This window comes from Apaloderma vittatum, unplaced genomic scaffold (genome assembly GCF_000703405.1).
Source record: "Apaloderma vittatum isolate BGI_N311 unplaced genomic scaffold, ASM70340v1 scaffold13292, whole genome shotgun sequence".
NCBI lineage: Eukaryota > Metazoa > Chordata > Aves > Trogoniformes > Trogonidae > Apaloderma > Apaloderma vittatum.
In genome coordinates, this window is record NW_009703146.1 from 176 (window position 1) to 12647 (window position 12472).

Consider the following 12472-nt stretch of genomic DNA (forward strand, 5'->3'; position numbering starts at 1 on the left):
CAACTGGACTCTGCTCCATTGACTGCAACTCTCTGACTTCTTCCCTTCAACCAGTTAGTGACTCAGCTCACTACTTGGTCATCCAGACCACACTTCCTCAGTTTACCTATGAGGATGCTGTGAGAGACGATGTTATAATCTGGTTACATGCAGGTGAAAGCAGTGGTGTGTCTGACTTGCAGTGTTGCTCACTATGTCGTGTCAGTGTTTACATTTACACCTAGGAGACTGAATCTCTTGTACCCATTAATGGGGTTAATGGGTTTTGGTTCAGATTTGCCAAGATCCTGCTGTTATCTTACTCACCGTCTGCCGTCAAGCACTGCTGAGGCCAAGATTTGCCAAAGACCTGATCAATGCTTTCCCCGTGGCGCACCACCAGCACGCCTCTTCGCAGGGTGGCATTCTGAAATGGATGTGTAAAAAAGGTTTGATGGTTTTTCATCATGTTATTAGATATATAACCTGCATGAAAAGTTGGGATTCCTGGATGCTGCCTGATGGAGGAAGGAGCATCAAACCTGTTCTGGGAGATTAGTAACAAGCACAGATGGGATGAGAAAAAGGCTGCTATAACAGATGCCTGTCTTTAGGACAAGCAAGCCTTACTGACTCTCCAGTGAGGGCAAACGAAAGAGATCCCTTGTCTTCATGGGCTACAGGTAAGATTTTAACTTTGTGTTTATACTAGTGAAAGGTAGAGCTGATAAGAGATCTTTTAATTCCAGCATGGGAATGAATTATGATTTTAACATGTATCATATGGTGGATATAAACAAAAGGAGTAAAATAACTAAGATTTAAGTGGTCATGCTCTTTTTTACACCAGGATTAACACCAAGCTTGTCCTTCTTTTCCTAATAGAAACACTAGTTCTATATTTTCATAACTGTGTGGTTAAGTCAACAGTGAACACAGATCTCTGAGGCCACTATTTTACTCAGACTGCATAGAATTACACGTAAGTTCTAAGTAGTTTGGGGTTAGTATACAATGCATGTTAAATACAGATGAGAAGATAAGGATGAACAGGTCAAAGGGTTTAAAACTTTTTTGACAGTAACCCATCACAGTGTTGCTGCTGCAGCACTAGAGTTAGTGATGTGTATCTTCAGCAGCAAAGAAGGAAATTCTTAAGAAGTGATATGAGGTTCATATTCCTGTTTTCTAAACGACATTGCATTTCTACCATGAAACACGAATCAACTGCCACAAGATCAGAGTTTAAAACTGAGGCTTTGTGGTCTTGCTCTTCTGCTTGGGAGGAACCCACAGGCTGGGGAAACTCTACACTGAAGACATACACATCTGCAAAATGTGTTCCTCAGACCAAGAGGTGGCTCTGACAAAGATTTGAGCTAGATAAGAGGGGCCAAGAACAATCAAGAACCAGTAGCAAGACATGTGACTTGTGCAGAAGTTTCTGTCTTCTGCACAGTGTCCTGGGAGACCCCAGGATGGAAGTTCCCTCAAGGTGCCCTCAGGTTTCTTTGATGTTAACACAAATGAACCCAGGATTATCCTTTAGCACAGCGAGAAGAGAGGCTGTGGGGCCAGAAAACCCAAAGAAATTTCTGCATCATGTCAGTGTGTTGGAAGTAACTGTCTTGGCATCTCTGACAGAGCCAATAAGGCAGTGCAGGTACAAATGTGCTGTAGGAAGAAAACCAATATAAACAGAGTCCTTATTTGTCTTGCCCTTCCTGCCAGGAGACCAGTGGAAAACCTGGGGAACAAAAAAACCACAAACCAACCTATTGATTTTGAAACTGGAACAAAAATAAGATCCCATTAGTGCTGCTAATCTTTCCAACTAGCCGTTCTCTTGCTGCAGTTCTAGGCAGTCATTTGCATTAGCTATGTGTCTAAAAATAAAAAAGGTGAAATTTTCACAGAATCACAGAATGTTAGGGACTGGAAGGGACCTCAAAAGATCATCTAGTCCAATCCCCCTGCCGGAGCAGGAACACCTAGACGATGTTACACAGGAACGCATCCAGGCGGGTTTTGAATGTTCTCCAGAGAAGGAGACTCCACCACCTCCCTGGGCAGCCTGTTCCAGTGTTCTGTTACCCTTACTGAGAAGAAGTTTCTTCTCAAATTTAGGTGGAATGTGCTAAGGTTCAAATGTGCTAAGATCTGAGATGATGTAAACCACCAAGGTGACATCCATAGAATCTGGACATTAAAGTAACAATAAACAATGAGCCTAATTCTGCTATAGCTACTCTGCTACGAGCTCATATAAAAGTCGACTGAAGTTATGCCTGCACCTCACTTGACAGACTTGTCACCATACCTCTGCACAGCTTGTCCAGGAAGGCTGTGCACAGAGAAACCTGAGCAGACAACTCAGACCTTGTGCTATTATGACAGGAGTGAAAAGAGTTTTATGAAAGAAAGTGAGGATAATATACATCATATGTGTTACAAAATATTTATGAGATGTTGTGAGACAGTATGAGTGTATGAGAGTGTATATAAATATATATATTACAGCATAACTTAAGGAGAAAAAGAAAGATACTATTAAATTTATGAAATGCTTTTAATTAATAGTATATCTGCATAGGCACATGGCAAAGTCAAGAAACAGAAAAAAAAGCCCCAACCAGTTACCTGAAGTACATTTGTTGTGCTCCTTGACATACTTGGATTATGGACTTCTCCATTCAGCTTTCCCTTAGGTTCATTTTCAATTTGGGTGAAGAATCTTGAAGCTGTTACAAAAACATATTCCCTGTAGGAAAAGCAGAAGCAACACACACACACACAAACATACAGGTGCATACACAAATAGAAGGTATTTGTAAGTCATGATTTTATCTAAAGACATGTAAGTCAGGATTCATGTTCCATTCAGGACTTTTTTCACACTTGCAATCCACTTCATTGCTTTGCTCTTGACTTAGAATTTTCTCAATAAAGATGAGGTTAAAATACTATGAATTGATCGTATGTATTGGGTGTAACTCTGCTAAAGCATGACCTTCAGGCAGGAAATAATGCCTGGCTGCCTCCTCTCTGCCTCTGAGGATTCAGCAACAAGTGCACCTACACCTCCCTGCTTAGAAAAATCAGCTTTAATCTACAAGCAGCATCAGCCATGCTGTCACCTGCAGAGCAAAGTGCAGGAAGCCAGAGAGATGCCTGCTGATACAGGGTAAATCAACTTGTCTTGTCAACAAGGCAAGGGTGGGCTCAAAGTGGTGGAGTAACCTTTATGTGGTTTCATTTCAAGTTAACTTTGCAAGCTCTCGAAATGAGAAAAAAGTAGCAAGCAGTGAGCCAGGCTGAAGGCTCAGCCTGCCCAGCAGAACATGGTCTTTTAAAATTCATTAGGATGCTCGGGTTGTTCGAGAGCAAACAGGGGTCATCCCTTGAGCAGCTGAACTAATGAACTCCGTGTGTCTGTGTGTGTGTGCCCTATCTCTTCTCTTTCAGAAGTCTCAACAACCCACTCAGGCTGGATCCTCTAGGACCCCTCTCTCCTCTGCCCACGCCACCCCCAGCTCCCACCTGGCAGCCCACAGCTCACAGCAACAAGAGATGCTGCCACGGCTCCCCATGACGTAGAGCAACCTCCGTGAAACCCCGACCTACCTGTGCTTAACCCATGTGTCTGACTCGTTGGCCCTCTCCATGTAGTTCTCAGGAAGAAAACCCCTGCAGCCAGTCCGATGCGAGGTCCCGATCACCCAGCCTTCACTCACATCAGTCTGCTGTGTCGGGTCAACGTAGATGAAGTCTCCGGTGTTGATCATGAGTTCATCGATGTTCTGGGGCTTGTACTGGAAGAGGGCCCTCAGTGTCTGGGGGGAACATGTAGCAGGGTCAGGCTGCTGCCCAGAGCCCGCTGCTGCCTGTGCCGCAGAGGGTCAGGGGGTGCTTGCTCAACTCTTTACTGGACACAGCGACCAGTACCATCTTCCACTCTGCAACGTGCTCTTTGATGGCACTTCAGCAAATTAAAAGGAAGACACTACTGCATTTGCAGTATGTGTGAAAACAGGCACTCTGTTTTCATAAAAATACTTTTTTTTCCTGTAGGAACTTATGGCAAAGAAATACACTGATCTGATTAAAAAATGTTGATCATTCCATAATTTAAATTTGGAAATGAGAACTGGAAAAATGTCATCTGTTTTTAACCAGGTGTCTGTTAAACATAAAATCACCATTGAGAACTGTGCCCTGCTCATTGATATTTAATGTGTGCAGTTTTCATCATAGCTGGAGCAATCAAGAAAATTAATTTTGCTGAATGGAGTTTTACTGCAAAGTTGTGATCTTGCAAATTCTAGCAAATATTCTAAGATCATAATTTCCTGTCTCTTTTAGTTTCTCACAGTAAGATTAGGTGTTTCTTCTGGAGTTTAGAATGAGAACTTGCTGACACGCAGGTCAAGCAGCCTTCCATAAACATATCTTCTACTGATTCATGATGACAGTACCTGGTAATGTACAAAGCGCATGTCCCGTGAGTAGAGAACAGCTACCCACTGACAGGTCTCCCCGGGGTTAATGCATTTGGCCAATTGTTCCAAGGTCTTCTGATGGTGAGGATAAAACTTGTGAGCCAAGGTAAGGTGGATCTGCTTTAGGCAGGGTTTCACATGGCAATCTAGAAATGAAGCAATCGTGTTACAACATAGAAGTGAAGGTCAATTAAAACTCCTCTTTTTGTTTTGTCCTACGTGCTTTGCACAATGCAGGAATATCATAGTAATTAGCAATAGCATAGATCATAGTTTTGCTGAATAGTTTTGCAGACTGTCATGCATTTAAACATGCTGAAATAATTCACAAATCTGCACTGGATTTGCTCCCTGGCTTCAGCAGGGAGACAAAAAAAATGAATAGGTCTTGAATTCCTCCCCCACCTTGAGATGTATTGAACTTATTTCTCCCAGACAACGCTGTCCTGGGTCTGTGTCCCTTCAGTCTCCACTGGTGGTGCAGTTTCCCTTGGATGTCACTGGAGAGGGGGTTAGGGGATATTTCTTAAGGATGCAATCAGGCCGTCAGGCTGGGTCACAGCACCATGGACATAGAGGTCTGGGAACAGGGAGTATTATATTCTTGCCCATGTTGGATATCCCAGTTGTTGGCTATGAAGCTACACAGCCAACCATTTCAACTTCTAGACAAAAGCACTGTCTTCAAAGTCTGAAACATGCTCCCCTAGCCATGTTATTTACAAGCATGTAGGCAAAATGGGTGCTTTCCAGCAGTAAAACATCAACTAAGCTCCCTCAGAGGCAAAGGAGATGTTTTCCATACCATGCCTAAGCATTTGTGCTACAACCCACGCATTTTCCCTCTGACATTGGTCCTACCTGCCAGAGACGAAGCCTCTGATGAGAACGCCAGAGCAAACTCTTTGAGAATATTTGCATGGCTGTCACCAATGAAGAAGCCAAGGTAGCTGGTGGATGAATGTAGTGTTAGGGAAATGGATGGTGGAAAGCACTGTGAAAACCTGTCACCGACTCGCTTTAAGGTGTCATACAACAATTCCACTTTCTGGTCTTCACACTGAAAGAAAACAGAGGAGGAGCAGGCTTTACTCACCGGCTCAACAGCCACTGTGTTAGTCTGTGTTATACAGTAGTACCAGAAAACAGTGTGGGAATTACATTTCCTGAGAAAGACAGCACACCTGTGAATTTGCCTGAAATTCTTGGTATTAGAATCAGTAATATTTGGCGGTTTGATCAGCACAGTATCCTGGTGCTGTAATAAGAGATGGAGCCTGAGTAGGAAAGGGACAAAAGATTTTACCATCTGACAGGTGTGCAGGAACTTGTCTGAAATGAGGCAGAGATCTTTATTTTCCCTCTTCAACTCTAAGTAACAATTTGTGTTACTGTTATCCTACAATCCATAACAGAAATTGCTCCTGCTAAAACTTGAAGATCTCAGTGGTTGAGTAACATACCTAGCAAAATTCATAAGGCTTCTTTCTCATTACCATCCTTAATGCTCTCATCACAGAAAATTAAAGAATTGCAGAGAAATATGCTTCCACAAAAAAAAAAAGTGGCAATTAATCAATTTAGGAAGTGCAGAGGCAAAGATTTGTGTCATCCAGCCAAATACAAAACAGTAACAACGCTCCATTTCTGTGCTGCTTTATTCACCGCCACTGAGCTATCTGCTCTATTTAGCTGTTACACTGTGTCAAGCTGCTGAAGGGGAAGAGCAGAAAGAGAAGAAAGGAGCTCCTCCATCTCCTGCACTGGCAGACTGGACTGTGGGGAGACAGGGGCGAGTGAGATCCTGCAGCCATGCAGCAGGCTGCTCTGGGGCCAGCAAGTCCAGAAACTGCGAAGACATGGGGAGATGAGAAATAGGAGCGGGCCAAGTCAGGAGAATGAGGTGGGAGCCAGGTCAGTGAGTCTCACTTTCTGCCTGTGAGGCACCCAGGTCAGCTCTTGCTGACAGCTGAGGAGCAGAGAATAGCACTGGAGGGTGCATTTATCCCTAGAAATATGCTACCTGAAACACGGCTGAGGTGCATGAGGTGAAGGTTGCAATTCAGTCTTCTTTTCCAGGGGCAGGTCTTTAAACCTGACACCTTTCAACAGCATGGCATTTGCTATCAATTGATGATTTTAGTTCTGAATAATTGTGATTAATGGCCACAGGGTACCCTGCTACACAATATTTGCAACAAAATAGCTTTATTTTCATTCTCTGTACTTAGCAGTACGGTTTAACATGGAACTATGATTGATTAACATAGTAATTTTGTCTGTTTCAGCACATCTCAGCTGCAGCTGATGTTGATGTGCAGAACCATCAGCATGTGAAAACTGAATATCAGCTGACTCCAGAGTTTTTCCAGACCTTTGCCGATACTGGCACATTCACTCATGTGGAAGAAGCAGCTTTGCTGGGAAGTTACCCTTTATTCAGCAGGCCAGCTAGGAGGACAGTAGCATCTCCAGAACCAGAAAACAGCCCACCAGGAGTCCAGCTCAGGAGCTTAACTTCCATGTTAAATTATTGACCAAGTGACTCAATTGCACTGCCAGACTCCAGTCCAGCTCCCTTTGCTCCTTCCATCCCTGCATATTCTGCTTCTTTCTTTTTCACAACATCTAAGCTTCAATAAAAAGGGTAAAGACTGGGACACACCACCATAGTAGTGATATTCTGGCTGGGGCTCTCTAAGGAGGGCAGGGGGTTTCCCTGAGATTCCCATGGGCATAATGTCAAAGTTGTCTATATTGTATGATAATGCTGTCACTGCTGCCCAGCTGGCCACTGCTGCCCTGGCCAGGAAGGTTTAACATCCTAGATCGATGCAGCAATGGGCATGGTCTGTCTAGCGTGCCGTTAGCTCAGTGTGAGGAGGAGTGCTTCCCACTGGCAGGTCCATGTGCAGGATGGACTGCACGAGGCTGATCTAGACCGATGCCAGACACATGTCACTCAGCTACTCTGAAGCATCCTACTGATCCCAGCATCCATTTTTTAGGCATGCTGAGGCCTAAGGTGGGAAGCTAAAGTGGGTGGTGGTGAAACACTGGCACAGGTTGCCCAGTGAGGTGATGGGGTCCCCTTCCCTGCAGACATTCAAGGTCAGGCTGGATGGGACTCTGAGCAACCTGATCTAGTTGAAGATGTCTCTGCTCACTGCAGGGCGGTTGGACTAGATGACTTTTAAAGGTCCCTTCCAGCCCAACACATTGATGATGGGAAAGCCCTTGCTGTCTACATAGGGACTGGACACTAAAATATTAAGCAAGCCATGCCTGGACCTAGGTCATGTCAGTTTGATCACCAAAGAGAAGCTCTGGTATAAGACAATGTCAGGTGGCCCAGTTTTACCAGTAGCTGATATTTTTTGCCTTACCGTGAAGAAATCGCAGAGAGTGATGTGTGGAAAAATCTCATGGGCTCTGTTTTTCCCACATTGGCGCTTGCTCTCCTTCCAAAATTCTTGCAGGTGGTTATGCAAAGGGCCGGTGGGACACAAGTAAAGAGCATACTCTTGAGGGATTGGGTCTTCCAAAGAGGGATCATTGCAGTGTGAGTGCAACCTGAAATCAAGGTATCACAGAGAGTGTGTGCACATCAGTTACTCTTGTTTCCTGTGGTTGAAGGTACCCATAGTAGACCAGAAAGAGGAGATACAAGGTTGTTATTTTCTTACAAATGAAAAGCTAAAATAAAAACTCCTTGCAATTTTTCTTTCTGAAGCACTAATAGAGAATGGTGGAGTTTTTTACACTTATTTTTTTGTACTTTACATTTTATTATGCATCTTCACTTCTTGCAATGTCTGAAAATGAAAGACAACAAAAAAAGATATTTTTAAGATTCTTTTTGGTTACTTTTCCTCCTTTTTCATGACTGGAAACAGAGGACTGGAGGACAAAAGAGAAGCAATAAGTAGAAAATGTTGAAGAGGGACAAAATTAAAATGACCAGAAAATTTAAAAAATATTGAAAAAGAGCTAGCTTTTTTATTCAGCCCTAATAAAAGAAGACAAGACAATTAGAAAATGCACAAGCAAAGATCGGAAACTCATATCCCATGTGATAATATCCTTCACCTTGCTCTTCATATGCTGTTTAATTTGGCTTCACAGCTGTTGGACTGGGAGTGATTGTTGGAAAACATGGTGAATCCCTGACAAAAATTATTTGGGAAGATCATGCCATTCTCAAATATCTCCTCTGACTTTTTAAGGAAAAATAAAAAAAAAAAGGAGAAAAAACAATCAAACCAAGTGAAAAAAATACCAAAACCCAGAAGAAAGTACAAGAAAATACTGGATTTAATTTGAAGGTGGATTAAAGAAAAAAAGCAACTACCAGCATGAGAAAAACATCTGTGAGATTTTACTCTGATACTCTGTGAGATTCTCAGTACAGAGAAAAAAACTTTATAGGAGTCGACTAACAACTGACTTTGACTCTAATGATACCTCCCTCTGACCATCACCCTTTTGACTTAATTTATAATGAGACTTTCTCGGGAGAAGAAGACAAGCCGTTGGCTTTCAGTTGTTGATGTTTAAGCCCATGTTGTTACCTCAGGCATTTGTAACTGCATCGATGGATTTACAGCTATTTTCCCTGTTCCTTTCCTCCTTTCCTTCGGGATGAAAAGTCCAGGTTTCCCCCTCAAGCCCTGTGCCCACTGCCCACAGACGCCAAGGCAGGGAGGACATGTACCCCATGGGCATTTCCTAGCACTTTCCCAGACATGTCCCCCAGTGCGTGCCCGCAATCCGGCCTCAGAGCCTGGGAACCCCTTGCAGAGACAGTGAGCAGACCTCAGCAGCCACGACCATAAATAAGGAGGAGGCTTAAAACTCAGGAGAATTTCCTACCCACAGCAGCTGGTCCCATGAACTGACTAATATCACTGTGGTAAAAGTAGCTGCTTCAGCCTGAGATTGCCCTGCCCTACCCAGAGAAGGAATCCTTATTCTGCAGATAACCCTGCTTACCAGAATAAGTACTGAGCTGAAAAAAAAAAATAACTCAGATGCAGGGTATTTTTGAGCGGCAAACTTTGGATTCAGTGAGAGAATCAGCACATGAAAAGATTTTTAGCCAAGCTTAATGTGAAAACACTTCACAGAAATCACAAGTACTTACCACTTCGTAGCTTCTTCTGTTGTCTTTTGTCCAGTGGCAGCCAAGGCTTTTTGCCTAGAACAAAATAAAATGGATTCATCAGAATAAAAGCAAGAAAGCTTCCAGACAATAAAGAATGAGCATGCTGTGGTCCCCAAGTCTATTTTCCAGCACAGATAGGACGTTTAACAACTAGGTTATTTCTAGCAACTATTACTGTTCTTGAAGCCTTCCAGATAGTTTTTTCCACTGCAATTCCTTGAAGACCGGTAACTTGTCTTCCCCACACGATGCCCTTCTTTGCATTCTGGATGTGTTTCCTTAGCAGCCCTACAGCTTGTATGGATTTCTTCAGGGTTGAGTAAACCATTTGTACACACACTGTAAGAGCAGGGTTTACTCATAGGATAGCGCTCTCATTCAAGATGCCAGGCCCAAAGCCATACATAAAAATGAAGTAAAACATACCTATATTGGGGTTTGAAAATATGGATTGAGGATTTGTCATGCTGGTTCTACATTATGAAAGATTTTGCAGTGTTTCTGCCTAGCCTTGTTTTTCTCAGGCCAGGATATCTCAAAAGAACAACTTTTCAGTACTTTTGTTTATCGTTCAATCTAGAAACTGCAAAGACAGCTAAAAGGTTTTATAATAACAAACAATAAAATAACAATAAAAATTTATTGAAGGTCTTAAAGTCAATAAAAGCAAATAAATTAGGAAATAAATTGCTTTTGGACATTTTGTCATTTTACATCTATTTGCATGGTACTTCTGCCTCTGCTTCTTGATTTTGACCTGAGAAGCACAAAGTCATCTCAATAACAGTAGAAACTGTTCTGAAGGGGATTTCAAGAACATGATAAGTAAGAGAAAAAATTAAAAAAAAATAACCAAACTTATAGTATTACTAGAGAAACAGTGAGCTTGGTTTTGAGTTGCCCTGCTAAAATTTCACTCTGCATTACTGGGAACAAGAGACCCCATGGCTTCCTTTTAACCTGCGCCCATGGCTAAAGTTAATCTGCTAAACGCAACTGTTCCTAAAAAAACACCACAACATTTACAAATGGAGCCTTTTCAACTTGCTTAATTTTCAGTCAAAAGGGAGAGATATCGATCTCTTTTCTAAAGTATATTTATGAGGGATTTTTTGACACTTAAATAAAAAGATTTATTTTTTGAACAGTTTGAACTGAAGGGTCCATACTTCCCTTCAAAAGTCAGACTATCCTCCCCAGAACTTCCCTCGCCAGAGTGATGTTTGAGGGAGGACTGACCACCACATTTCTTTTTTATTAGCTTAATTAGCTGTCACCATTTAATCTCTCAAGAATAGTGCCTCGTTATTTACTATTATATTTTGCAAGTAGGACATGCTTCTGAAACAAGATCCCAATTCAAGACAGGAAAAAAATTGACAGACATGTGGCGTCTTGTTAAGGATAGTCTACTCTTTTAAAATAGTTTCCAGTGACAAAATCCAGCAGGAAATCTTTGCTAGGCCTGAAAAAACTTTGGATAGAAGTTACATCTACATTTACCTCCCTTATAATAACAGTGATAAAGAATAAAAATGAAAGAGAATATATCCCAAAAGCAAACTATGGACATCAGCTTCTTAACTCATCATGAAGCCTCTCAACTTGAAGACATGAAAGGGCGTGTGTCTTCAGATATACAGAATATTTATAAAAATGAATACAGAGCAGGTTGTTTTTTGCAATAGGAACATACAAGCTGCTCTACAAGAAATTCAAAGCATGAAAGGTCTGATCCCTGTACAGAGATATCTCCCCCAGGAAGCAGCATGTTCTCTTGATGAAAAAATGTGTGAGGAAATACCTCTTGCATCTTAAATGTCTCTGTCACGAATAAGTGATTTAGATCACTTAAAGAACCGCCATCAAAGCTGTTAACAGAAGCAATTTTAATTTGATGGTGGTTACTGTGCAAAGGCAGCCAAACATACTACTCACGCAATATGAGCTGGGAATCCTTTGGTGAGGAGAGACTCGAGGAGTACGGAGGGGCTTTTGCTCCTGTGCTTGTTGGACACCTTTGCGTACAGCTGTGTCTCAGCCACCGCCATCTCCTCTGCTCTTCCCCTGACAGTGTGCCGAGGTGGGAGGAGGGTGCGAGGGAAGGAGGTAGAAAATGAGAGAGAGAGAGAGAAAGAGAAAGAGAAAAAGGCAGCTAAAGTAAAATAAAAAAAAACCAAACTCGAAACCTCTTGTGATCTTTTCTAACAAAAGCTGACATCCTGTTTTCGTAGCATCTACATCTCTGAATTTTTGTTCTAGGGTGGCTAAAAAGTTAATGCTATCCGTAGGCTTTTCCCACCTACCTCAGCAGAACAAGACTAGTAGTCTATAGGGAAACACCACAGTCAGGGTGGACTTGCTGAAGGGTCTGAGATGGGATCTTTTAGCCCCCTATTTTAAATTGCCTTCTGAAAGCCAAGAAATCCACCTGAGCTGCTACTACAATGTAGGGGAGGTGAACAGGATTGTCCCGCAGTGTGTGAGAAGTTAGTTTGTAGGTCAAATGCTTTCCTTTTGTGCTTGATTTTCACGTGCTCCCATCCCTATAGTACGTGGCTCCTGCTCTGGTCTTCTCATCAAAAGATGATGAGCCAGCCAACTGCGTGGTATCAAATCCAATGCCCCATCTAGAAATCATACCCTAAGGCAAGAATTGGAGCAGGATAGGACATCTCGCTCTCTGGGCTGAAAGAGTCACCTGAGCTGCTGGTCTCTTGAACTGAGCTCTTACTTTCCCCTCGTGGCTGAAGTTCCCAGTGGGGCACCTGGCCCGTTTGGAAGTCTTCTCACACCATTTGTCTAAGAAACTTGGTGGGGATTGTGTCAG

General features: G+C 42.6%; 1 protein-coding gene across 1 annotated transcript; it reads right to left on the minus strand.

Annotated features, from left to right (window-relative positions):
• Positions 1-298: 298 nt before the first annotated feature.
• UBASH3A (ubiquitin associated and SH3 domain containing A) lies at positions 299-11693 on the minus strand. Its single transcript, XM_009864530.1, has 8 exons — positions 11581-11693; positions 9622-9675; positions 7865-8051; positions 5340-5538; positions 4455-4624; positions 3604-3812; positions 2620-2740; positions 299-406 (listed from the first exon to the last, which is right to left on the minus strand). Exons 1-8 carry the CDS (start codon positions 11691-11693, stop codon positions 299-301), a joined length of 1161 nt encoding a protein of 386 aa, XP_009862832.1.
• Between the last annotated feature and the right edge of the window lie 779 nt (positions 11694-12472).

Excerpts from the sequence above, each read along its gene's own strand:
- UBASH3A (XM_009864530.1), bottom strand. The coding sequence starts at position 11,693 with ATGGCGGTGGCTGAGACACAGCTGTACGCAAAGGTGTCCAACAAGCAC. Across the intron at positions 9,676-11,580 it reads GGATTCCCAGCTCATATTGC|GCAAAAAGCCTTGGCTGCCA; the intron begins GTGAGTAGTATG and ends ATTTTGTTCTAG. Across the intron at positions 3,813-4,454 it reads TGCGCTTTGTACATTACCAG|ACACTGAGGGCCCTCTTCCA; the intron begins GTACTGTCATCA and ends TGTTCCCCCCAG.